This window comes from Halictus rubicundus, chromosome 3, assembly GCF_050948215.1.
Source record: "Halictus rubicundus isolate RS-2024b chromosome 3, iyHalRubi1_principal, whole genome shotgun sequence".
Taxonomy (NCBI): domain Eukaryota; kingdom Metazoa; phylum Arthropoda; class Insecta; order Hymenoptera; family Halictidae; genus Halictus; species Halictus rubicundus.
Genome location: NC_135151.1, coordinates 15859147 through 15886507, shown reverse-complemented (window position 1 = coordinate 15886507; position 27361 = coordinate 15859147). Strand labels below are relative to the sequence as shown.

At 47.5% G+C, this 27361-nt stretch overlaps 2 protein-coding genes across 19 annotated transcripts; one reads left to right on the top strand and one right to left on the bottom strand.

Annotated features, from left to right (window-relative positions):
• The first annotated feature begins 1435 nt into the window (after positions 1-1435).
• Positions 1436-19925, top strand: Rbp (RIMS binding protein). 17 transcript variants are annotated; one of them, XM_076785640.1, is made up of 18 exons: positions 1437-1617; positions 2851-3015; positions 5734-6025; positions 6496-6812; positions 6998-7178; positions 7482-7925; positions 8012-8327; positions 8394-8977; positions 9129-9255; positions 9550-9758; positions 9918-10337; positions 10439-10991; positions 11256-11489; positions 11671-11879; positions 13145-13372; positions 13473-13734; positions 15908-16152; positions 18352-19925. In XM_076785640.1, exons 3-18 carry the CDS (start codon positions 5882-5884, stop codon positions 18967-18969), a joined length of 5091 nt encoding a protein of 1696 aa, XP_076641755.1. In that variant the 5' UTR covers positions 1437-1617; positions 2851-3015; positions 5734-5881; the 3' UTR covers positions 18970-19925. The 17 variants fall into 17 exon arrangements, with proteins under 17 accessions (XP_076641757.1, XP_076641755.1, XP_076641767.1 ...); XM_076785656.1 differs by having other exon boundaries at positions 1488-1617; positions 5873-6025; XM_076785642.1 differs by lacking the exon at positions 2851-3015 and having other exon boundaries at positions 1436-1617; positions 5873-6025.
• Positions 19926-24506: 4581 nt separating this feature from the next.
• LOC143352796 (uncharacterized) lies at positions 24507-27025 on the bottom strand. 2 transcript variants are annotated; one of them, XM_076785662.1, is made up of 6 exons: positions 26783-26922; positions 26589-26667; positions 25618-25921; positions 25359-25520; positions 24868-25273; positions 24507-24751 (listed from the first exon to the last, which is right to left on the bottom strand). In XM_076785662.1, the coding sequence occupies exons 3-6, from the start codon at positions 25885-25887 to the stop codon at positions 24651-24653; spliced, it is 939 nt and encodes a 312-aa protein (XP_076641777.1). In that variant the 5' UTR covers positions 25888-25921; positions 26589-26667; positions 26783-26922; the 3' UTR covers positions 24507-24650. The 2 variants fall into 2 exon arrangements, with proteins under 2 accessions (XP_076641777.1, XP_076641776.1); XM_076785661.1 differs by lacking the exon at positions 26589-26667 and having other exon boundaries at positions 26783-27025.
• Between the last annotated feature and the right edge of the window lie 336 nt (positions 27026-27361).

Here is a 27361-nt window from a genome sequence, read left to right as displayed (position 1 = left end):
AAAATTATTTTCCCTTTCTTATCTCCGAGTTGTGCAACCGATTGGGAATAGCGAAAATTCCAACAAAAGTTCGACTGCCTGACTTGATATTGAGTTGTACAACTTGATTTCGAAAAATTCCGACCGTCTGGCTTGTCGTTGAGTAGTACTGCTTGATTTTGAAAAACATTTCCGGCTGTCTGGCTTGTCGTTGAGTTGTACTACTGAATTTTCGTGCCACCTCTTTCGATATCATATTCTCCTAACACAAAAATAAATTCTGATTATGCTCGTCGGTAACCGTCGGGTAAACAGTGCGATCGTATCCGTCGGTAACGGTTTGGTTGCCAGTTTGAACGTAAAAACCAACTCTTGCCGGAATTTTCAGTGTGTTTCGCGGCGAAAGTAATAACGCCATGTTTCACGTCAAGAGTCATTCCTACTCGAATGTAAAATAATATATCTACGTTCTCTAGATGAGTTTTTATATTTTTTGATGGTTCAAATTAGAGCCGAATGGATACACTTGATGGGAGGTTTGAAAATAATTGCGATGCCAGTACACTAGAAATCTAAAAGTAAGGGGGAGGTTGCAGCTGTACAGGTTGGACGGCAAAGGATGCGTAATTTTTGAAAAAATGAATTTTGAAGAGCCAAGCGGGAAGCAGGTTAAATTAGAGAAATTCGTAGCTGAGAAAATTGTAAAACCTGAAACGGTAGGAACAGTGAAAAGGGAGACAGAAAGAAAGAGAGCGAGAGAGAGAGAGAGAGAGAGAGAGAGAGAGAGAGAGAGAGAGAGAAGAAGAGAAACTAAGAGCAAAACGTATGGGGTGCGGATGGAAGAGTAGGCAGGGGAGGGTGGTGTTTGCCACTAGAGAACAGCTATCCACCGTAGGCGTCGTACGTTCATTGATAAGCGTATAACGCCCCGTGCCTTAGACGCGTGACGTCACGCGATTACTGTAACGCCTGCGCTCCGGCCAGGACCGTACTTTGTGCACCTTGCACCACAATCCACAACCCACGATCAGGAATTTGAACTTTTCGTTTTCTCTGCTAGTCTGTAGCTGAACAGTGTGCATCTTCGTCCGAAGCACGAAAGATCCACAACAGTTGAAAGTCCTAAAACAGAGTAGAAAATGCTGATACCGAGTGGAATGGTTGGTATCGAACGTGAAGCAACCCTAGCTGCATAGACCGCGATGCCTATTTACCGTACTAGCACGCATGTCGATACACTTAACTCGTAAATGTGATGCTATTCGCAATGAAATTGTAATGTAGTTTCGAAATATATCTATCTATATGTGTGTGCGTGCGTGCGCGTGTATCTGCCTCTGTGTGTGTGTGGGTATGTGTGTGTGTGTGATGATCGCGAGGGTAAGAAAGTGGGGAGTACGATAGAAAAGGAGCTGACGATCGACGAATCAAGCGATTCTCGTACGCTTGACTATTTTGCAAGGCTAGCGGTACTACGCATGCTCTAATCTCGGCACTTGGTCGTCCGGACTACATATTTTCGATGGTGAATCGTTACATCGGGGATTAGACTTTCGGATAACGAATGAAGAAATAAAGAAAGAAAGAAAGGGAGAAAGAAGGAACCGTAAAGTGGTGGTCGAGGAAACAAGGCTGAAGGTACATTCTATACGTATATTTCGTATATGTGGACGCTTTGAGTTGTAGACGGTAGGCGGGATGAGGTAAGAGACAAGGGGTTGGCGAGCCGAGCGTAAGGCACGGACCAAGGAAAAGAAAGAGAGTGAGCGAGTGAGTGAGTGAGAGGGAGAGAGAAAGAGAGAGAGAGAGAGAGAGAGAGAGAGAGAGAGAGAGAACGGAAGGGAGGAATGAGAAGAAGCGCGAGCGAGGAAGAGGTATAGCCGGAGCGGGTTTTGGTTCGGTTCTACGGACGGGAGGGGTTCCGAGGTGTCAGAGCCAGAGAAAGGAAGACGGCAGGAGGGCAAAAGGAGAGGGAAAGATCGGTGGATCGTCTCGCGTGTATTGATTGGTCTTTTGTGAAAGCTACACCCCCGTGTAGCCGCGAGGCGAACCATTGTGAGTCGCGGATCGCGGGTTGCGAGTCGTCGGATTTGAAGGGTGTACTGCGCAGGGTGTTCCGTGGCCAGCTGTACGTCGTAGGTCGTACATCGTACACCGTACGGCCATGTTTCGTTCCGATCGATCGAAATTTTAGTTGGATCGATTTGTCGGGCGGCATCGGCGAAACATATAGAAATCGCTTGGATCCGCGGGCCGGAGAAAGGTCGAGGGTGAAACGAACGAGGAGCAAAAGAGAAAATCTAAGGTTAGAACGCGATGATAACGTAGAGGAATGACGTAAGCAATGTCGAGCGATCCCTAGCGGTAAAAGGGCTCTGTATCGGCATCGATCGCGGAGTGACCCATATCTGGCGGTGACGGGAGTTCCTACCCCTGGTATCGCGTCTCGGTTTACGCCGACGGCTCTTCTCTTCTCTCTCTCTCCCTCTCTCTCTCTCTCTCTCTCTCTCTGCCCTTCTCCCCCGTTCTTTCTCCACGACTACCCCCGCCTGCCTGGCTTTCACCCCTCTCGCTACCCTCTCGCAATGTTCCCTTCCACCGATCGCTCCACCGCCCCACCGCCCCACCGCCCCATCGCCCCATCGCCCCACCGCCCCAACGGCCCAGCGTTACCATCACCATCGCCGTCACACCGTCACCGGTAGTTTCCCTCTTTCTCTCGTTTTCCCCGGTCAGGATCCCCTTCCAGGTTCCCACACCCCCGCCACGTCGCGCCGATTCGGATCGGTGTCTACCCCCACCAGATAGACCACTGGTTTCCCCTTTCTCCGGCGAACGAGGGAATATTCCTCCTCCCCCGTTTCCCAGCAGCCCTGCCGCCTGCCTTCCACGGTCGAGCAGATCTTGGGGTTTGTACGGGATGATAGCCGAGTGAGAAAGCTCGCGAGTCCCGTGAACGTTCGCTCGTCAGCAGCAGCAGCAGCAGCAGCAGCAGCAGCAGTCCTGGCCTGCCACCATCGCTTCGATTCGGTCATCGTAAGTGTCCGCGCGTATCCGTCGAGCGAAATCGTCGCCGATCACCGAGCGATCGCGTCAACGAGATTCCGCCCGATCCGAGTATCGTATAACTAGACCGAATGTTAGAGAGGACGGACACAGGAGGCGAAAAAAAAAAAAAGAAAGAGGTTTGTTCGTTCGTCTGAACGAGTCGAGAAAGACCAGAGGAAGAAAGGGTGGGAGAGAATGAGAGAGAGAGAGGAAACGGTATACGGCCACGTACGCTTTTCCGCGTTTTCACGAAACGGAGACCGAGAGTCGTTCTCGTCGAAAGTGCCTCGCCGGAGTGTGTCGGGAAAAGTGTCGAAGCGATCGCGATTTTTCCTCTGCTCGGGGTTGAAACGCCATCGGGTACTAGCGATCTTCGAATAGTAGCAGACGGGATATAGTGTGCGTCGGGTTGTACTCGCTGTCGTGACTACGTGAGTGGTATTGGCATCGACGTCGACATCGACGTATTCAGCGGCGAGCGATAACCACGGTGACAACGGCAAGCAAAACGGTCGCTCTCTTTCTCGCTGTAAAAGTCCGATCGGACACGGAGATTTCGCGGCTGCGGAAATACCGAGAAAAAAAAAAAAAGAAAGAAAAGAACCAGCACGATTTAACGAGCCGAATGGGACACGGTCAATGACGAGAACGGAACGAAGTGACAACGATCGTGACGATGACAGTGGCGTCATCGGTTGTCATCGGTACGATCGTAATCGGAACGGAGCGAGACAAGAGGTGCCGGGTGCTGGTGCCGTCGTCACTTGTACACGCGACCACGACCACGACCACGACCACGACCACGGTAGACGGTATACGACACGATAAGACTAACAATGAGATTAACTATAGACGACAGACGATAAACGTAAGATAGACGGTAGACGGCAGACGGCAGGCGACAGATGATAGACAGTGATACAGTGGATGCACTACGTATCCTTGTGCGGTGGTGTTCCGTGCGCGTATTGTGCGCACCGGTCTACATGTACACTACGTAGCGTTGGTAGTGAGATCAATAAGCAGTGCCGTGCCGCCACTCGACCCGTACCCGCGACCACCAACGGAAACTCATTCTGAAAATCTCCTTCCTTTTTCGACCTCCGAACACGTTCCCCGCCTCGCGTCCTTGCATCCAGCCTCTCTCCACCCCTTTCGTCTCGCTCTTTCCTTCTCTCCCTTTTTAACCCCCCTCGTCTTCTCCTCCTTCCGATCCTATTCCTGTCCTCCCCACTCGACTTATCCGTTCTTTTCTTTTCCTTCGGTCGGAAAAAAATCCAGCCTCGAAGAAGTTACTTAACGTTTGTTCGTCGTCTGAATTTTTCATTTCATCCTGCGCACCCCCCGGGGATGAATAATAAGCGTAGTCGGTCAAACGCTTTTTGAACGCGTGCAACGGGGCTCGTCATCTTTTCGTTCAACGACGCACCGTTTCTTCGATCGCGAAATTTTGCCGGTCCTCGTACGCCTTTCCTCGTCCAGCGCCCCGAAAAGACCACCTACATGGTGCATACTTGCTTTTAGTTTGATTTCTCTCTGTGGGACGCGATCGGTAACCGGGAACGTATTTCATCGATTCGGGAATTTTGATTCAAATTGGTACATCGTGGGAAAATAAAATACGCACGGTTACGCGTTCGCAGTTATATACGTATACGCTGGATCGCTGATTAGGTTGGGCCGCGAGGACTCGGCCGATATTCGGTTTGCCGAAGAATTGAAAGATGACGATGAACGTCTCGAGTACGATGTGTTTTTCGCTCGAGGTGTAAAATCACGCTTCGAAGACGATCTTTTCCCGAGATATACTATATTCCTGTTCAGAGGGGTAGACGGACGAGCAGGTTGGTGGTTGAACAGACGGATAGGCGAACAGGCGAACAGGCGAATGGGCGGTTGAACGGGCGGTAGAGGGATAATCGAACGTGCTCGAGATACAGTTAAAGCCGAACATATCGTCGGGATTAAACGGTATCAGAGCAAAAATAGCGATAATCGAGGGTCACGGTTCTATTTTAGGTTCGCGACATCTATTCCGCCGAATGACAAGTTTGCGATCGTATTTCTCTTTCCCTTAGACGTATCGACGAAACCAAATCGGCAGATTTTTCTCGTGTCCTTTCTCCTCTAAACCGAAAGTTCTCCGTTTCGACTAATATGTAACTTGATTACCGGAAGTGAACCTGATGCGACACGACTCGCGTAAAAAAAAAAAAGAAACGAGTTTTTTCTCGATCCATTCGAACCGTACAAATAAAATTGTGCAAATCGTCAGCATCCGTCGAACCGAAGAACCTGTTGCCCCGACAATGACGATAACAATGCGTCGGTTTTTCGTTAGCCAGCCTCCGACAAGCAGTTTTCACGACCGGTTCCGAATTCGGTGTGATTCGACTCGGATTAGTGTCGGCACGATGCGCGGCATTGCTGGAGCATCTAGCTTCCGTTCGATCGAAAAGACAAGAAAAGCATACTCGACCGCGCGCACGGACGCTATGCGTCGAGACTCGACTCGACTCGCGTTAAATTTTTTTCTCGCACGTTGGACGGGGTGGACGGATAGATATAGTTCACGGGGCCGTGTTTGGCCGATCGTTTTCGGTCGGCTATTGGGTATCGGGTTAGAGTTAGAGTTAGGGTTAGGGTTAGGGTTAGGGTATCACAGGTGCACGATGAAAAAAAAAAAGAATTCCTTTTCGCACCTAGAGAATTGTGCGCCTAATCGTGGGATCGTCGTGTGCAGCCTGGCAGGCCGCCGCAAAAGCCGCCAATTAATTAAGATAGCTCCTAGATACACGGTAGATCGATAGGGACTGGCCGTGATAAAGACGGGCGAGGGTTTCAGACTTCAGGGATGTTGCAGTGCTGTGGTGTTGGAGGTGGCGCTTCCACGGCACCTCAGGCTCCGCAGCTGCAGGATACCGGATCTGCTGTCGGGACTACCACCTCCACGAAAACCACCATCATGCAGGACGCGGTTCTCGAGTCCATCCTCGAGGTGAGTTCTCTCTCATCGAAGAACGAGCAGAAGAACGGATCTCGTTCATTTTCACGAACGAGCGGGATCGCTTTTTGTTCGAGGGCGCAACGACGAGAGATCGGTGTCCCTGTATCGTTGTATCGCAAGGAACAGGAAAAAAGTATTCTAGTATCGCGAGAACCGCGAACAGTTCGTCGAGCCGGTCAGCTATTACGTACAAAATACATGTGCACGTAATAAACGTACGTTGCAACGTCGTGGTATACGTACATACACATCTGTCTCGCATCTGAACTTTAGATTCGCGTTCGAAAAGAATTTGTCGCAAATATCCCATTCCTAGAAGAAACAAGAAACGTGATCTCTCGTCGCGTCGTGTCGCGTCGCGTCGCGTCGCCTCGTGTTTGTCGACTTTGGTTCAAGTGTTGCAGCCGTTGAATTTGCAATGGTGGCGTGTGATCGATATAAAGGGCAAACAATGTTTTCAGCAAATGCGTGAAACCGAAGCTCGGAAAGCGGATCTGGAGCGACAACGCGCGGACGCGCAGAACCAATTACGCGAAAAGATAGCGGGCCGCTATCAGGGCCCGGAATCGATCGAAGCGCTTCAATCGAAGATACGAGAACTCGAGAAGAAGAAGGAGTTACAGGTCGTCAGGCACGAAGAATTGTCGCTGGAGCTAACGAGCCTAAGACGCGCCCGAAGCAGAGGTCCGGTGGTAGGTCACTCGGCGATTCCGACTACTTGGCCACCGGCTGGTTCTGAAATCGACAGAATAATAGCAAATAGAGAACACGATACTAGGTGTGTTCCTTGACATGGTACTCTTCTAACCTTCCGCTCGAGAAGCTCGTTACAAGTTACAAGTTACAACTTATACGTACAATATTTCGCTGTCGTGTGCAAACGATCGATCACGATCGATCGTGATCGGTGGTGTCCCCTCGGATCGACTCGAATTAATCCCATCGAATTTTTGCGTAATGTAGCGCCAGCAGGATGTTGCACGACTTGGATCATGCCCGAGGAGCTATTACCACGCAGCAGCCCTCGACCACGCAAGGTATACTACGTTCCAGCTCGGAAAATCTTCCGAATCTTGGCCAACATCAACACCATCCGCCCCATCCGCATGCTCTGAGTTTGGGAATGCCAACTCAGATGGTTCATGTAGGTGCCGATACGTAACGTAGTACTTTGCGTGCTGCACAAGAAGTCTCGTGAAAGGAACGCGGGGCTGATTGGTCAGAGTGGAAGGGGCACGCCTCTAGTTGCTCTATTGGCTAAAGCGGTTGCACATACTATGCAGCGCGTGACGTCAAAGCCTAAGCATTGGCCTAATCGAGTGCCCCCTTTGCCCTTGTGCCGTCCCGTGAGACTTCTTGCGAGGCACGAACAGTATGCAGTATCCCGTTCGTTTCCGTTGTATCTCGGAGCGGTGGCCAATCCCGTTTGAAACGCCGGTTGAAACAGTACGCAGGGTCACCGATGCCATTGACGCCGATGATGCCGGGCTGTCCGCCGTTGACTCCGAACGGGCCGCCCTATCACTACAGCGAGCCGATACCACCGGCTCCGTCGCTCTCCACCAGCCAGTCGCAGCCGGTTTTCCAACAAAAGATACCGTCGTACCAGCAACAAACCCACACCGATCTACCCAGCTCCCATTCTCAAAGTGCTTTGCCATCGCAGCAGAAGCAGCAACAAGCGCACACTCACTTTACGAGCAATCAGTATCAAGAGAGTTATCCGCATTCGCAAACTTATCAGCCGCCGCATCAACAGCAACAACAGCAGCAGCCACCGCAACATCCAGCCTCTACAACGTACCTGACGTCGTCGAGTCAAAGCGTGATACCTCACTACACGCAACCCGTTCAGACCGCTCAAACGTACCAACTGAACGGAAGCCAGCAGGTACTTTCCGTTTTCTTTCTTACTCCGTTTTTTCTTCGGTTTGTTCGTCCCGGTGGTGTTTTCATACCGATTTGTTCGTTTCGCAGGCAACAACGTATCCAAGCTTGTCGATAACGTCGCATCCGAACGGAACGTACAGCACGGGCGCGAGCACGTACAGCGCGCAAATGCCGCATCACAACTACTCCGTTCCGCAAACGAGCATTCCGCAGACCACGTTATCGTCCCTGCCACCCTATTCGACGAGCTCGTATCACTCGACTCTCGGCCCGCTCACCAGCGTACCTCAAACCGTTCTTCCGTTTTCGAGCGTGCCGAGCAGCTACGCGAACAGCGGATCGACCTATTCCACTGTCGGAACACTCGGGACCAACGCATTCAGCGCGTCTGGCGTCGGCACAGGTACTTACCGAGTCGTAACGCTCGCAGCGTGAACGAGAACGGCTATCAAAGCATCCTCGGTTTCAGGCACCAGTTCGACAGGCTTGTTGCAAACGATAGGCGATCCGTTGCAAGCGATGCAGCAACTGTCCGCGCAGTCTCAGGCTAACCAGCTCCAGCAGCAGGCCATCATTCAACAGATCCAGCAAAGCTTGCGCGCCAGTTCGCCCACGACAGCCACCACGAGTCACCACTACCTCGGATCGAGACAGATGCCAAAGATACCCAGCAGCATACTCGCGAATCCCTTGGATCGACTGACCAACGACAATATCGTTCCCGAGGGCCAAGTAGACATGCTGGACATACCCGGCAAGGGGAGATGTTACGTCTACATCGCTCGTTTCACTTACGAGCCGTTCCAACATTCGCCCAACGAGAACCCGGAAGCTGAGCTGCCCGTTCAAGGCGGCGATTATCTTTTGGTCTGGGGACAGCCGGACGAGGACGGTTTCTTGGACGCCGAGTCCCTCGACGGCAGACGCGGCCTGGTCCCTGCGAATTTCGTTCAAAAATTAGTCGGCGACGATCTATTGGAGTTCCATCAGGCCGTGTTAGGCCTCAGGGACGTCGACGACTCTGCTTCCACCAATATACCCCAAGTGAGCAATGTGAGCAATCTGTGGAAGTATCGTTCGCTTTTACGCGCTGGCAAAAGATCCGCGTTTCGGCCGCGCCACCGTGAACGCGAGCACGAGCGAGCTACGTTTATCCTGTTTGCTCGATGTAGCCGTTGTTATCAGTTACCTCTTGTCGTTTCAGTGCTTTCTGCAGGACATCGACCTCGAGTTGGCGGCCCTCGAGGAAGGAAACCGAAACCGTCAGGCTGAACTGTCCGCGTACGCCGAGCTGGACAACATCGCGGAAGAGGACGAACAAGAACCACCAGGTTGGTACGCTTCTAACCATACATAGTGTTGCTACGAGCTACGAGCTACGGGCGCCGATCTCGTTCAGCGGTGAGCATGGCTGCGCATCGATCACGCTAGAACTTTAAAGAAAGTTCAAGCGTACGCGAAACGGTAGAAACACTCTCGAGAAGTTTGCGCATCGTTCGTTCCGTTGAAGCAAGCCTGCATGCTACATACGTCGAGTATCGGACACGTTTAGGCTGGCTTAGCAGACTAGATAGCGAAAGACTCTTAGCTACAGCTAGGCTTGTCTTGTCCTTTTTTTCCTGAAGAAGTCTACCTGTTTTCGGACCTAGTTCCGGCGCCACAGCATCTCACTCTCGAGCGTCAGCTGAACAAGAGCGTCCTGATCGGCTGGACACCGCCCGACAACACTCATCAGCTGGAATCGTATCACGTCTACGTGGACGGTGTGTTGAAGGTTACCGTGAAAGCGACCGAACGAACCAGAGCGTTGGTCGAGGGGGTCGACTCCACCAGGGTACGTACACGCACCGTGATAGCGTTCCTAACGCCCTAGCGTAGCGTATCGAACCGAGCACGAAACCGCGCGCAAACCATCCGCGCGATTCGTCGGATCGTTTGCGCGCGCTTGTCGCGTGCTCCCACGGGAACTAGACGCGATCCGATTTGATCGAAGCCACGCACGATACAGCCGCACCGGATTAGCGTACGGTCGGTGACGCACTCGAGGAGAACGTCTCGCGACGCCGCGTGCACGATGGTGATCGGCAAGGACGTCGCTCTGGGTCCCACCGCTGTCAAGGCGTCGAACGTGACCGCCACCAGCGCCGTGATATCCTGGCTGCCGAGCAACAGCAATCACCAGCACGTCGTCTGCGTGAACAACGTCGAGGTTCGAACCGTGAAGCCCGGCGTTTACAGGCATACGATCACCGGTTTGGCGCCCTCGACGATCTACAGAGTGACCGTCAAAGCGAAAAATCTGAGAGCAACCCACTTCGAGGACCAAAACACCCAGACGGCCAACAATTTAGCGTGTCACGTCCACTTTAAAACGTTACCCAAAGGACTGCCCGATCCTCCGGTCGATATCCAGGTTCGATCTCCGGCTCATTTACGTTTTCTATCTCGGCGAGGCTCGAAGTCCCGACGATCCACTGATATCGGTCTTTTTTTTTCTCCGACGTTGTCCCGCAGGTGGAGGCTGGACCGCAGGACGGCACTTTGCTAGTGACCTGGCAGCCTGTTGCCCTAAACGGTTCGGCCGTCACCGGTTACGCGGTGTACGCCGATGGGAAGAAGGTGACCGACGTCGACAGCCCCACCGGCGACCACGCTCTGGTCGACATTCACAAGCTGATGGGTTTGAATCCAAAACATATCACGGTGCGAACGAAAAGCAGAGAAAGTCAGTCGGGGGACAGCTGCGCCACCGCGATCCCGTGTAGCGTGCTTCGCAGTGGTGGTGGCGGCGGTGGTACCGTGGTGGGCGGCACCGCGGTTCATCTGCAACAGCACATGCAAGATCAAGGACAGCCGCAGCCTCAACCTTCCGGCGCGGGACAGCCGGACGATCCGAACAGGCTTCGCATGACCGGAGTCGCTCAGAGGTACTCGACGGCGCCGGTACCTTCCCACGTGAGGAGGCCCGGCGGCCCGAGAGTCGACGTCCACGGCCAAGTGATCATCGAGACCGACGAGAATCTCTCCGACAAGGAAATCTATCCCGGCCAGAGCATGTCTCATATGGGTAAGGATAACATTTTTCTTCTATATCTATGTATCTCTTTTTCTCTCTTTCTCTTTATCCTTCTCTTTCTTACCTTTCCTCCACACCTTCCTCTCCATCTCTTTCTATGTATGTACATGTAATGTATTCTCTCCCTTCGTCTCTCTCCATCTCGCCTTGTCTCGCGCTGTCGCTTGCTACCTTCATCTCGACTTTTCCACTCGACCCGAAGAAATGTTAGCCGTTTGACGACGAAACTTTGCACGCGTTGCAAATGTCGCGTAGCAGTTCCAGAGATCACCAAAGACTCGGCCAGCGAGGCAAATTACAGCGAGGAGGATGATCCGTTGCGACGAGGACGGGGCATGCCGATGCATCACGCCGGTCATTCCCGGTACGGGTCGCAAATGGGTCAACAAGGACTGCCCGGAACCCACAGACCCGGCAGAATGGGTTCCGGTGGTCACGGCGGACCTGGTGGTGGTACCAGACCACAAGATTCGTATTACGATCAATCGGGTAAGCGCCGCGTTGTTACACCTCGTTCTTTACAGTTCGACACCACCGGCCGCGCCTCGAAACGAGACAAACATTCCCACATTACCCGCCACTATTTCTCACTCCTTTTCACGGAGACAACGGAACCGTGTTCTTCTTTCTCTTTATGATCCGGTGTCGCGTGTTCGTTTGTTCGATACAGTGAACCAACGAGGCAGAAACACCGGCTACCGGGGCGGCCGAGGAACGCAGGCCCAGGGTGGAACGGGTCATCCGTCGAGCAGCGGCCAGCAGATAAACAAGAGGATCCGATGGTTCGTCGGGCTCTTCGATTACAATCCCACGATCATGTCTCCCAATCCGGACGCCTGCGAGGACGAGCTATCCTTCTCCAACGGCGACACGATCAAGGTTCATCTCAGTGTTGTTAGGACGCTATTGGACCGGGCCACTGGTGGCGCAACCCCGGGCGCTAACTGGTGGCACCACCGAATTGAACGGCTTTGCGTCTGCGATTTATAACGAGGAAGCACATGGCATCGAACGATAGTTTGCTTCTCCTTGCTCTTTTATTAAAAAAGAGAGAGATTCATATACAGTGACTCCCGCTAATATTCGGACGCTTTTAGAGATCGTATAGCTTTGTCAATATTGGACTATACTACTTGAATTTTTTTGAGAAGTTAGAACAATTGGTTCGCTACATAGAGTGAAAAAAATGTTTGATTAAAATTACAATTGCAGAGAAAGTACTAATAGTTGTATTTTGCAACTTCTTTATGCGGGCTTATATTAAAAATTTAAAAAGTACATTTTGTACACCTGTATCAACCATACATATTCTGAATATTTCATCTAAATCGGTCAACGTTTCAATGAGCTAGAAACGTTTAACGATGAAAGCTTAAGGGTGAAAGTCGCAGAATTTTGGCCTTGTCAGGGAATTTCGCCCTTATGTGATCATTTTGGAACATCTGTAAGTCATTGCAACGTTGACCGATTTTGATGAAATTCTCAGAATATAATATTCTAGATTTTCAATATAAGTCCACATAAAAAGTTGCAAAATTCAACTTTTAATATTTTCTCTGCAATTTCGACCAATTGCAATTTTCGTAAAAAACTTTTTTCACTTTATGTATGATCATAGTATGGTCCAATATTAACAAAGTTATAAGTTAGTTAGATTTTTAAAAGCGTCAGAATATTAGTGGGACTCACTGTACGTCCGATGTTACTTTCGCGAGAAGACAAAGGATTGTATTATTCGTTTAATGAACTTCGTGCTGACGAAATGAAATTTTTTCGGTATTCTCGAATGTCGAAGTCGTCATTCGACGAGCTCCTGGAGTGTTGATGTTTTCGCAATGCTGGTGGTGCAATTGGTGGCTTAGTCTAATAGGCTAGATACAAAATAATGCCCCGACTGATGGCGACCACCAGCTCGGCAACAATTAGCAACATTAGGCAACAAATAGGCTGCATTTGCTTCAATGTCCCAAGACGTGCTGAGCCAAAGGTGGAGCAACTCGGTTAAGCCACCGGTGGCCTAGTCTAATAGCTAACGTATCTCGATTTTCGTTCGATTCTGTTTTTCCTTTCCGGTTATCGGTTGTCGATGGTCAGTTTTGGTTTTGGATGTTCAGAACTTTGACCGATGAATTCGCTTGTCGCAGGTGTACGGCGAAAAGGACGCGGACGGCTTTTATTGGGGCGAGTGTCGCGGCAGGCAAGGATACATTCCCTGCAACATGGTTCAAGAGATCGACGATCCGAATCAACCGGGACAAGGTCAAGGCGGCAGGCGGAGCAGGTGGGGAGATATTTACGCGAGCATGCCGGTCAAGAAGATGATCGCTCTCTACGACTACGATCCGCACGAGTTGTCCCCCAACGTCGATTCGGTAAGGCGACTCTCTCGCCGTTTGACCGCGGACAGGCGTGTAGATGTGTTGTCCTTTTTCATTCCTTCCGTTTGTTTGCTTTGTTCCGGCACGCCTGCAGCAAGTGGAGTTGACATTTCGGGCCGGCAACGAGATTTACGTTTACGGCGACTTGGACGACGATGGATTCTATATGGGCGAACTGAACGGCGTCCGCGGTCTAGTTCCGAGTAACTTCCTGACCGAGGCGGCCGACCAGCCGACGCAGGGTCAACTTCCGCCGGGTAGCAGGAGACCCGCCGGTCAGAGTCAGGGTCTCGGGGTGAGAGGACCGCCTCCACCGCCTCGACAACCACCGTTACCGGGTCACCGACGAAGCGAAGGTAAACAAGGCCGAACCAACACCTCGTCGAGTCCTTTGCCCCTCGCACCTCTTGCTCTCTTATCGTAAGCAAACGGTGGTCTCGCCGTTCACGAGTAAAACTCTCCTCGAGTAACCGCTGCCGCGTAGATCGACGACTCTAGGCGTTCGTTCGAGAGAATGGGTGAACGAATAAACGAGCTCCTACCGGACACGAAACGAAACGAAATGTAACCAAGTCGAACGAAACGAAAGGAAACGGAGCCGAATCGAACAGGACAAAACCGGATTTAAAGCGTACAGGGGACGAAGTGTGTAGTCGCAGGCGTTCACCCGGGTCGAAATCGATCGAACAATTTCTCGAGTTCTCGAGCCAGCGTCGACGGAGAAACCCTTCGAAAGGACCAAAAAAAAAAAGAAAAAAGACTGGCTCGAGGAGTCGATGTCGACGTTGATACGTACGTACACGAGTCCCGGTCAAAAAAGCAAAGGCAAAAGCTAAAGCTAAAGCAATAGCTAGAGCGAAAGCTGAAATAGAATACACGTGTAAGTAGACGGCGAACAACACAAGACACGAAATCGAGATGTGCCAGACGACAGAATGCGGCAGAAAGGTCGCGCGGACGTGTACGGGTGAGCCGCATCAGAGATTCAGGAAGAGTCTGGTCCCTCGGGATGATCCCGTGGCAACGCGATGGTTATCTCCAGTAGGACACCCGAGATGCTCGGCCTTTTACCCGTAGCGTATCGTACGGTAGTGTCTTTTGAGCGACCGGCAAGTCGTCCACGATCAAATTCAAGGAACTCGAGAAAGAGTTTCGTTTATCGCCACGATACAGAGACTCCCGGGTAACAAGATTGTACGAAATACTTATCGATTTCACGTATTCGCACGCGCGCGCGCGAGAGACGTACGTTTTGTCAAACGCAGTCTCATAATTGCAACTTTCTTTTCGATTTTCTTTTATCTTTTCCTTTCCTTCGTTTCGTTTCAACTAGCGTCTCGCGTGTTATCGTCGTATGGGAAGCGAGAATACTTTTCTACCTCTGTCTTTTCTCTCTATGTATCTCTCTATTCGCCTACCTATTTCCCATACATCTATCTCTTTCTCTATTTCTTACAATATTATAGTATACATACTATAGAAGCATATATGGTATATATACTACGATACATGTGTATAAAATAAAACACTAAGCCGCTTTCAGTGTTCTCTACTAAGTATATACATACCTGCATACATGCATACATACATACATACATACGTACGTACATATACATACGTGTATGTACATACATGTATTATTATACCGTGTCTTTTCTTTTCGAGCATTTTCTGGCTCTATTAATTTTCTACGTGCATATACATATATACATATCTCTCTGTCCACGCGTATACGCATTTATGTATACGCGTGTCGTACGTGTACACGCGTCACGCTTACTCTACATATACGTATATATGTATATACGTATATATATATGTATATGTATGTATATATACATATATATATACATATATGTATACACGTACGAAAACATATATAGCGTGTTCTCTATATAACGATATAATCTGTTTCTGTGTGCCTGAACTGGTCGATGGTCGTCGTGTCACATGATTGTCGTTCGTGTCGTGTTGTCAAGCTGGCCATTTAAACGTTGAGATAAGTACCGAATATCAAAACGATTCGTAGGAGCCTGTCTCGACGACGCTCCACCTTGTTTCGTGTCTTGATGCAAAACGCTCTCTGTAATCTGCAACCAGTGATCTGTGATCTGTAATCTGTGATCTGTAAACGTAAACGCTCCTCGGTAACCGGCCATGGATCCGTACGCAGAACGGATCCATGGGATGATCCGCCGAGTAACGTAACTTGAATGTGACTCGTTTCCCGTACACTTTTCGATACGGATACGAAACGCTCTTATATTCGACAATTATCGCATTCTCTCTATCGAATCCTCTAAATCTAAACGGAAATCGAATGAAAAGAAAGCAGCATCAAAAGCTTGCCGAATTCGTTGCGGCGACCGTTACTCGGCGTCGGCGTCGGCGTCGGCGTCGGCGTCGGCATCGGCGTCGGCATCGACGTCGGCGTACACGAATCGAACGCGTTACATGAATGTTCATTCGAAAGAAAAAGTAAATGCGCCATGAATGACAACACGGTTCTGTTCTCTTCTCTGTTGCTAGATGCCTGCATTGTGCCTGTGTCTGTCCCTGTCTGTCACTTAGACTCTAGACAACAACAACAACAACCATCACTAATGAACAACCAACAACATCAACTCCAACATCAACAAAACAATCCACCGCATCTAGCGTACCAACAAGCGAATCACCACAGCTACACGACTGTAACCACGTCCAACCAACATGGGCCCACTCCCATGGGTGCCCATCAGCAAGGTCCCGTACCGCTTCACCTTCAACAGCAGGTGAGTTCACTGCTCTATCCGAAACTTTTCACCGGTGCTTTTCTACGTGCTAAGAATCCTTGCGCTGCAACCTATTCTTTACGATCTTATATATCTCGACTATGTTACTTTTCTCCTCTACTAATTTTCTCTCTTTCTTACACACACTCTCTCTCACTCTTTCTCTCTCTCTCTCTCTCTTTCTCTTTATCTTATCCTCGTCCAACTCCTCGTTCCTAATTCCGTCTTCGAATTATAGCCGTTTTGGTTCCTTTCACCGCGACTGTCGTCGCATTTTACGAGTCTCATTTTTCGAAATCGAAATAAGCGTAACCTCAGCGAACAACCGAGTATGTGTGCGTGTAGTATTATAGTATTCGCTGTTACTGTACGTACGCGTAGGTATGTACGGAGCAGCGTCCCGGGGGAAGTCGATTGCCTTAAACCAAATTATCGCCGATAATTATCGCTGTTACTCGACACCGTTATTGTAACGGGTTTACTGTTTCGGCTAAAACAAAATACAATTCCATGCGACAAACTCGTTTATGTAACTCGAAACGAGCTGTCGCGCCTGAACGAACAACGTTTCGATCGCAGAACCACGGTAGTACATATGTATCTTTGATAGATCCATTTGTTATTCGACGCTTACAATTAGATTCTGTATGTTGTGTAGATCGTAGATGCTCGCATATACATACGTACATAGATACGTGTAGAATACGACCAAGAGCATGACGCAAATACCTCTCCGTTCTGTCGACTCGTTGAACGGACGTAGATTAACCCCTTGCCCAAGAATATGGAGTCATACTTGTGACGAAGATTCTGAACAGAGTCTAATAAATATGTGTGTTATTAACCCTTAGCACTCGAATGACGACTGTAAGGCGCCACCAAAAATTGCTGTATCATTATTCAAGATATTTTTTACATTATTCAATTTGTTTGTGTTTAATAAATTACTAAACACTTCAGTAGTGTAGGAGTAAATTGCATCATTTTCAAGGAAATATTCTAGGTCGGAAAAAATGTTTCGTTTTGGAGTTAAAATAGCTTCGAGTGCAAAGGGTTAATTTCTTTTGAACCGAAATAAAATTCTATTTTGGCGTTGTTAGTGTACAGCTATCGAAAAACATACAGGCATAATATGGATACAAATTTTCTCCTTTTTTTAGGAAATTACGAATTACAAAAAAGATCTAATCACTGAAACCGTAAAATGAATCGTGGTGCAAGGGGTTAACTGCGGAGTTTAATTTTCAAAATCCCTCACAGGGCGCGGAATTGAAATCGAGCAATGACGAGTATACACGTCGAACGCAGGCCAAGTGCCGCTATTATAAATTTTACGAAAAGAGTACAGCAAAATGAGAAAGAATTACATCTTCATTCGATAAGAAATTAATAATTCGTTAACGTCAACCGCACCGCAATAGAGTTTTGGATTGACGTGTATACACGTCGAACAACGCAGTTAAATGGTTAAATGGATCATGCTTCCGCGACAATTGAGACTGTCGACCGGACGTTCCGCGCTGCTTTTCTTCTTTGATTCTTTAATTCTTGGCATTTGCAAAACTTGTTTTATTGTTCCTCGTTTCCGGATGTAGTCGCGCTCGCGTCGTGTCATCGTATAACGGAAATGCGCGTCCACGTCGTTGATCGGAAACGTTTTAGATACATTTCACGTAGATACGACGATTTCATGCATTCATCGACACGCGTTCCACGTCTAGAGGTTGTAGACGTAGATGTACGGACGTAAAAGAGCAGACACTAGACGCCGAACGTACGACAGACGTTTCGATCTGTATCGGCCGATAGCTACTTGCTACACAGCTATCAGCGGTAAATAATTAGCTGCGGCAACCGTCTGAAGTCCACGTCGCAGAAAACGGAGCAGACGGGAATTTAGCTTTTATTGTTAGCGAGTAACGTGGCAGCTTATCGAATACGGTTGGTCGTACGATCGTTCGAGATTAGTAAAGTTGGATAATTGGAAAATAGAAAAACGAGGAAAATACATAGTGCATACATGTATATTTAGGTACTGTAAAGACGGAGAGAATAGAAAAATGTATTCGACAAAAAGTAGGCTTGGACCGTAAGGAAGCCGAGACACGAGAGAAAGGAGAATAGTTCGGAAGGTCGACAAAGGACGAGGGTGCAGGCTCGTTCGGTAAACCAATAAGAAGAATGCTCTTTATTTTATAGGGGAAGGGGAGGGGAGGCGCGATCAATCGTGGTAGCAACGCACCGGGAGGAATGCAGGGCCCCGGGCAGCACATGCAACAGCAACCGGATTATCAACAGCAGCAAAATCAACCGTACCAGCAGCAGCAACAACAACCGAGTCAGCAGAATCAAAGCTACCAGCAGCAACAGCAACACCAACACCCGCACCAGCTTCAGCATCAACATCCGCAGAGTCAGGGATACCAGCAGCAGGGTGCGGGATTCGGACAGCAAGGTCAGCAGTTCCAGCAGCCGCAGTCGCAGCAGCAGCAACATCAGCAACAGCAACAACAACAAACGCAGCAGCAGCAGCAGCAGCCACAGCAACAGAACCAGAGCTCGACGATGCAGAGCGGTCAGAGTACGAGCAAACCGATGAGAGGGATACCGACCGTGTTGCCGACCGTTCAGTCGAAGACGCAACAGAACCCCGTTCAAGGCCAACAATCGCAACAACAACCACAACAACAGCAGCAGCAAAGCACAGGGCCGAATCTGATGCAGAAATTCACGGAGATCACCGGAGCGAGCGCTGGCGGCGACATCCTCTCGAAAGGGAAGGAACTGATTTTTATGAAGTTCGGCCTCGGCAAATGAGCCATTACCCTGCTCGTGTTCGCTGGCTCCGCTTCCTCTCCTATCCATCGTTTCTCCTACCGCTTTCGATAGGATCCGGAGCCGGTCTTGGACCCGAATTCGGACCCGAAATCGGAAACGGAACCGGAACCGAACTCGAACCAGTCGTCTCCTAATCCTCCAACGAGTCAGTATTACGGAGAATCGATTGCGCGCAGAGCGAGCGAGACGCGCAGGCAGGAACCTACGAAATGCGTCTCGTCCGATCAGGTCTTCGCGAATCACTCTGAACGATACGATACGATACGATACGATACGATACACTACGATACGCTACGATACGATACGACGCCACACGACACGACAAGACACAACGGGACGGTACAATACGATGCGATACAATAACGGAAGATAAGCTGGAACGCGATACGGCGTGATCCGATGCGATACAAACACGTGTGCTGCCACTGCTGCTGCTGCTGCTGCTGCTGCTACTGGCATCGATGCTCTTGACCCTAACACGCTACCGATCGTTTCGGTTCATCGTTTCTTCGATCGAAAAAAAAAAAGTTTTACTCGTAGAAGCGAACGGAGTCTCAAGTTTACACCTTCCCCGAGTCGTTTCTATTCTCGAGTTACGAAGCCAATCTCCTTCCAGGCTGCGAGTCAACAATCTTGTTCTCTAGTATTTTTTAACGATGTCCTTCGCAAAAAGTTATTATCCGAATTGTAATCCGATTCGACGCTATAGTTACGCGCGATCAGCGACCCGCGAAACTCGGAAGCGTAGACGAGATCGCGAGATCCGGAAACGGTTCCGCCCTCTCGATCTTACGCGACTATGTCGACTATCGTGGACGAGGTCACGTTCGAAACAGGGTCGTTGGCTGTAAGTAACGCGGCGCGCGTTCTCCGTTTTTCTTCTTCGCTGATCATCCCCTTTTCGCGCGTGTTCTCCATCGTGCGCGACAACCACCCCCAAAAAAAAAAACAAAGTACCCGATATCTCCTGTTTGCCCACGTTAAAACCGTGAACCCGTTGAACGTTACTTTTGGTTCGCTGGCAGATGTTACGTATCTTATTCCGACAGAGTATGTTATCATAGAATATCTCTAATTGTAAATGTCTGCTCAGGGATACACGAGTAATCGAATAGCGACGCGTCGTTTACCCGTTAGCGAGAAACCAAAACGATTCTTCGTAGTGACGCTTGATCGCGTTAATTACCCATACGCTATTCGCGGAAAAGATACCGGATCGAACAGCTTCGTTGTTGAACGCGTGTACGATTACGTCGCGATCGTTTTTTCGATCATTTAGAGTGATACTCGTTTTCGGATGACTCGCGAACATTGATTTTTCGATATTCTCGACGAAATCGTTAAAGAAAATTAACATTTTGTCTCCTGTACTCGATTTTATTCGAAACGACGTCAGGAACGATCGAGATTCGGAACTCCATCTCTTCATCCGATGTTTCGAACGTTTCTTCGTGCAAGCAACACTCGAACGCTTTTGCGATCATGCCTAGAAATCGGAACATAACGAATGTAGATGAGATTCGGGCGAAGCGGGGCAGTATTAGCGAAACGCGATCCAACCGATCGTCGAACTCGAGCGCGTCAAATATCGGAAACAGATTGAGAACTCCTGGAGATTCGCGACATCGTTTAGGAGACAGATACCCAATCCGAAACGTTTGATCCGTATATGTATATATACATATATATATATATGTGTGTGTGTATATATATATATACGTAAAGTCAAACGTATACGCGTACGCGAACGATTTAGTCGAACGAATGATCGAAACGATACAACATGCAACATACGCGCCTTACGGTGAACTATGTATACACATAATGAAATTCAGATACACATCCAGATACAGATGCAAATGCAAATGAAAATATAAATATATACGAGTACATGCAAGTATATACATGTATACAGATACAAATGCATACCTGTACCTACACATGTGTGTTTGTGCGTGTAAACAGATACGTATGTATATGTATATGTTCTATATACGTGTATATACACATTATATCGAATTATCGCAAAATGTTGTTACGTACATCGTCACGTGTATTTTGAAAAAAACATCCTTACCTTCGATGATTTTTGTTTGATCGCCACCGTCACCGTCACCGTCACCGCCACCGCCACCGCCACCGCCACCGCCACCGCCACAGTCATAGTCACCGGCAATCTTGTATTCTGAACGCGTTATACGTAGACATGTCGGTGGCGAAAACAGCTAATCCAATCTAAAAAGAATTCCATCAGCAATCGTTTCGAGAATGATAACCAGAATCGTTGAAACCATTGTTTAGCTATACTCGTATATCGACAATTGGTCTCCCGCCCGCTTGCCGTTCATTTGCCACCTGTTTGCCACCGGTGGCTGCAGCGTGCACTGCTAAACAAGCTAAACGAGGACAGGTATACGTCATACGAAATCAATTATCCGGAGAGTACTTTACCGATGACGGGATAACGAAAGTGACATAAACATTCGACCCGTTCTTGGGTCCGATTTGACTTGACCTTCTCGGTATGTTCGTTGCAGAAATGTCGAAGAAATATAGGCCGATCAGCGCGTCTCGTTTCGCCAGGATTCGAATCGTCAAGACTGGAACAGTCGCGCCGCGTATCTTCGATTCTTTGAAACATTTCGAATAGCTCGTTTAGCCTGGACAAGAACCAACGCTCCTGTTTATCTCCGAGCGGAAGTCGATAATTTTCGCGAGCGACATCAACAAAATCAGATCAATTATTTTCTAGTGACCAAACGTTGAGTGTTTACTAATTGCATAGTTGCGTGATTACGTATCGCATAGAGCGTTATCACGCTATCGGAAACCGTGATGGGCGCGACTCTTCGCGTTCGGATGATCCGTTTCCTTTCTTGATTTTCCTGATTTTTTGAATGGGTCCGGCCTTTGTCGAACAATAAACGACGAGCAGTGGATACGCGCGGCACCGGTCACGAAGTTCGACAACGTGACCTTCTCTTGATATCGTTTAACATATCCCGCTGTACGATATACTCGCGATCCTTTAGCAATGTTTTCGAGAGTGTCACGATTAAACGCAAATGTCGGTCGATAGAAGATTCCTAGTGTTTTTCTAGCTGGAAACCCTCCTTTCTTCCGTGTTGGAGAACCTTTTCTATCGAACGCAAACTTTTTCTATCGGAGTGAAAATTCGACTCGAATTCGAGCTGTCACGATTAGTGCATACATTAGTAGGTAGACTCGCCTTTGGTTTCGGTACCGCTTACAATGTACCATTTACCATCTACCATTTACCATTTACCATTTACCGTTTACTATTTTCAATCTACGATTTACGATCCTTTTGTCGCGAACATATCTAACGTGTAAGTTTCTGTCGGACGATACTCTTGTCGAAAATATATAAACGGTCATGAAAATGGGAAAGAGGAAAGGAGTAAAGACTGACGCGTACCATTGATACGTGTATACAAATGTATAGATAAATGCCGAGGATCGATTCGATGTGACGCGACGCGACGGGCAGAAATTGTTCGTTGGCCGTAGAAAATCGGACTAGTAAGCAAGTAAATCGAATAAATCTTGGTTCGAATGCCAGCGAATACGAGTCGACTATACTGCTTCGCCACTCGTTAGCCTCGATTATCTCATATTTTCGACGACGTTTGCATTTTGTGTTCCTCTCTCTCTATCTCGGCCGTGACGACGAGTTTTGATGCTCGAAAACTTAACGCACGGGGATGGTAATGCGTTTCACGATTCGCAAACCACGAATTCACGATTCGCGTCTCGCAAAAGGTTTGGCCTTTCGCGCGACGAGATTGTCGTATCGAAATATAGAGTATACTATGTATGTAGACGCGTGCGCTCGAACGATGGCCGCAGCGAGCATTTAACCAGAGAGCAAAACTTGAGATTATATCAAAGAGAACGCGAGCAACTTAGAACCAACGAAAAACGAGCAACGCGAAGGAGATATCGATTTTCGGGCGGGTTCCTCATCGGCAAGCATCGTCCGTATCCTCTTCTCGGGTGAATTTGCTCGAACCAAATCGGTCTTGAGACTTTGGAAGAAGGTAAACGCGGTTTTAACTCCTCCGGGCTGTAAACAACAAAGTTGAACACGAAACGCGAGTCGAACGGAACGTGGCTGCTCGAATAACAGAGAGAAAAAAAAGAAAAAATAACAAACTGGCAGACGGAAAACACACGGAATTCGGTATCGATCGTTATCTCGGTCCGATACTTCACTTGTACATTCTCATTGTTATAAAGTTAGTCGTTGAACGGATTCCTGTAAAAATCTTTTTGATATCGTAACAACCGATACAAGGTAAGCTTAGAAACGCGTCGTCTATCGATCTGTTCGAGTTATCGAGTTTCAGCTCGATCTCAGTCGAATCGTTCCCGATCGAACGTTGATACAAAAGATTAGAGAATGGTACCGATTGTCGTGAAACCGTACTCGCGATCGAACGGATGTCAAGCTTTTCTTCGGAAAAACTGTAACTTTACCGTTCTCGGAAGAAAGTGGATGACAACCAACCAACCGACTAGGCAACACGCGCGTCGACGATATCTTGATTGTTGAATGTTGTCAGCGACAACCGTTAATCTTTCGCGTGAAATTAGGCTTGAGACTTTGTCGAAGCGATACGAACTGGATGACTGAGAACGGCGAGAACGGCGAGAAAACGGGCCGTGGCGGCACGTGGTCCGTGACCCATGACAGATACATGTACTTTACGTATGCATTGGTGCCAATGCAAATGCATGGAAGCACGAGGGGTACCGAAAAACAGAGAAAGAGAAAACGAGAAAACGAAAGCGATAGAAACGAAGAAGGAGTAATCGCGTGTCAAGAGCGTGTAGAGAATCTGAGGAACATGTTCGAACACTGTTGTTAGTTAGGCGCCACTTATTGTCATTCTTTCTCTTGTATCGATACCCTAAGATTGTATGAACAGAACGTAGCGCAAACAAAATGAAAACGATTATATACACACGTACGACTTCTAATATATCGAATTCTCGCATCGATTAAGCATGCCAAGTCGCCAGCTACGTTTGTCTCGTCATTGAGTAATCTTGCGCTTTGTTTTTCTATGAATCGGTGCATAACAACAATCTATTCCTTGTTAGCCCAACTGACATAACGGGAAGAAACTGCTACAAGAGAGAAAAATCAAGAAAAACACAATGTTATTATAAACAATTAATTAATAAAAAACGAATCTTGTTTGTTGTTACTTTTGGCATCCTCGTCGAGTCCTTTTCATCGAACGATTATTATAATCTTTCTTGGTTACCGACATCAAACTAATACCACTGTTACTGCTATCGCTACTACAATCCACTGTTGCTACCTTTTCTATGCTTACATCTTCCTATTTCTCCTACCTACTGCCTTTCTCAACGTCCGCAAAAGTCATCCGGTAATTCGGGTGACAAAAGATTTTTGATTTCACGCACAAGGTTCAGGAAAAATAGTGGAATTTTTCGATTGATTTGTTCGATAAAATTCGATGAGATTCGATGATAATACTTTATTTGACGTCTACTATAGCGTTGCGATAGAATCAAGATATATGTGTACGTTCGAGCAGCACGCGGTTAAAGTTCAAGTATCGAAGACTAACACGAGACGTACAGTACATGGTAATGAAAAAGCTGATCTACGTATCCTCCTCCCATATGGTTTCGGTCAAGATAGCAATGTTGTCCAGTCCTCTCATCGGCGCGTACTCCAATGTCCACATCAAATTGGTGAAAACCACTGAAAACCAATAGCACCGCTTCTCAAATTTCTGCTCCGTCGGAGATACAACGAGGAATATACCATACGTATATTCCAAATTCTTAATTCTACTCTTCCAAATAAAAGAAACTTACACATTTCACCTTGATGCAAGTCCGCTATTAACTCGGGACACGAACTGTTGCAAGGATTTATAGGTGTCAAACGAAGCTGCGTAGCTCCTCGTAATTGTGCGAGGGCGATCAGTCCAGAGTCCAACTCGACCTTCTTGTAACTCGGACTATTGTAATCCGAAGACATCAGGACCCAATTGAAATGCGCTGGCGAGACTGTACTCGAGAGGAAGTATGGTCGTTGGTAATATTTTCTGAGCACCTTTACGGCATTGATGTCGCAGTTTTGCCAGTGGACAAACCACTTAGCCACTTCCGGAGAGTGGACTCGACGTAAGAACGCTGCCAAATCGGACGAACCGGTTCTCAAGTTTGAAGTCAAAGCGCAAGGCACCGTTTCCATCAACCGTTCGTTCTCCAAGTAGAGCTGTTCGCAGCACACAACGTAATCTTACTTTCGTTTAATCTATGCGATGCGCTTCATTTAATGCATACATCTATCGTTTACCTACATGAGTAATATTGTCGAACCAAAAATAATCCGTGTTCATCACAGTCCAAGAGTCCATCGCGTCCGTGATAATTGCAGGGGCATCGCGGCTCAAGTAATTATCCACGAGATTGCGATACCTCACGTCCGACAATCGATCGATAGTTTCCAGTGCTTCGCAGGTCTGAAAATTTCATTATTCATTTCTTTATCGAGTTTCTTTGCTACTCGTACCATTACTTTTAACCTGTTACAATCGATATTAAGATTAATCTTCTTACCACACAGTCATCCTCCGTGATGGTATGATCGTTGTAAAAGGGATTGTTGATCATACAGTTCTCGTAATATAAAGGTTGCCAATTCCAAATTGGCAGAATTTTTATGAGCAACAAACGGCTGATCGCCGTAAAATGAGTTCCAACGAAATCCAATTGCGCCGCCAGACAAGCCAGAGTGCCAAGAACTATTAGAACAAGCATGCCACGAAAAACTAATTGCAACCAGGAACGTCGCATCGCCGCCACCAATGGTTGACAAATAATATCCATTTCCTCCTCTGTAAAGCCAGCTTGCTGACAATATCTACAAATTGTCGAACGAGATTGTCTTGTAATATCAATGCATTTCTTTTTCTTTTTAATTGCATTTGACATTTGTTAATTAACTTAACACAACAGAAATTAATTTCTACTGTAAATCATTATACAGGGTGAGGCACTAACTATTGTGACCTATAATAACTCCGAAAGTATTACAGTAGCAGAAAAGTTTTCGAAACAGAAGATACATGGGACAACAGGGGTTGTAATCTGGCGTTAATCTTTTTTTCCTAGGTGCAGTCGCTTCAGAGATGTTAAGAACACCTTTGTTTTTTTAAATAGAATGTTATATTGTGGTACCTATTTTCTGATAGCGGCTATTGAGGTGAATCCAACAAGGAGCAACATTAAGGTCTTTTGTTTGTCAAATAACTTTTGCTGACCCTCAAAGACCTTAATGTTGCACCTCATTGGATTCATCTCAAAACATAGCATTCTATTTAAAAAAAAACAAAGGTGACCTTCACATCTCCAAAGCAACTTCACCTAGAAAAAAGAGACCCTGTTGTCCCATGGATCTTTTATTTCGAAAACTTTTCTGCTACTATCATACTTTCGCAGTTATTGTAGGTGGCAATAGTTAGTGTCTCACCCTGCATAACTTGGCAAAAAATATTAAAAAGCATCGTATAAAACACAGAATAAAATACCTTGCTACAATACCAAACTTCTAATAAAATTATGGTAACGAAACATCGATTAAAGACAGGACCATTTTTCAGAGCGAACCTGCAAATTATTACAACGATACAGAAGAATACTGCCTTAAAGAAAAATAAGCTAAAAACATAGGAAAAGTAACGATAAGTAATGATATCGACAGATAAATAAACAATCCAATTACTTGTAAAAAGAATTCAACTCATCGTCTATCAGCCGCAATTTCTCCGAATGGGTCATCTCTTGCTGTTCTTTCGCGTAATTTTTACGCGGTTGTTTAACACACTTGCTGTTCGACATTTTCCTCCTAAAATCTATTCGAAAGTTATCCTCTGACCTACAAGGGTTCAAATTCCACCCTTAACTTTCGGAAGCTGAAGCAAGCAGATATTATCGAACAGAAACACTGTCAAACAGTGTTGTCTTTGTCTGTATCCAGTGATAGGATATTGCTCGTGTTTTATCGCGCATGCGCAACGATTTTAGTGTCAGTAAAGTAAAAGTTTGGCTAAAATGGGGCACCTCGATCACCCCGCACAATTTCCTAAAATTTGTTATGAATTGATTTTGAAAAATGAATGTATAATATGTGTATGTCAATGAAATATTAATAGTAACTTACGAAAAATTCGTAGCGCGCTTATCTCGTCGTCTTGTTTTGGACTCTTCCGGTACTTTCCCGCCAATAATAGTACCCTACTACTTTTGTCACAATATAATACGTCACTGCACTGGACGAGCATGCGCGTAGAAGCCCGCACAA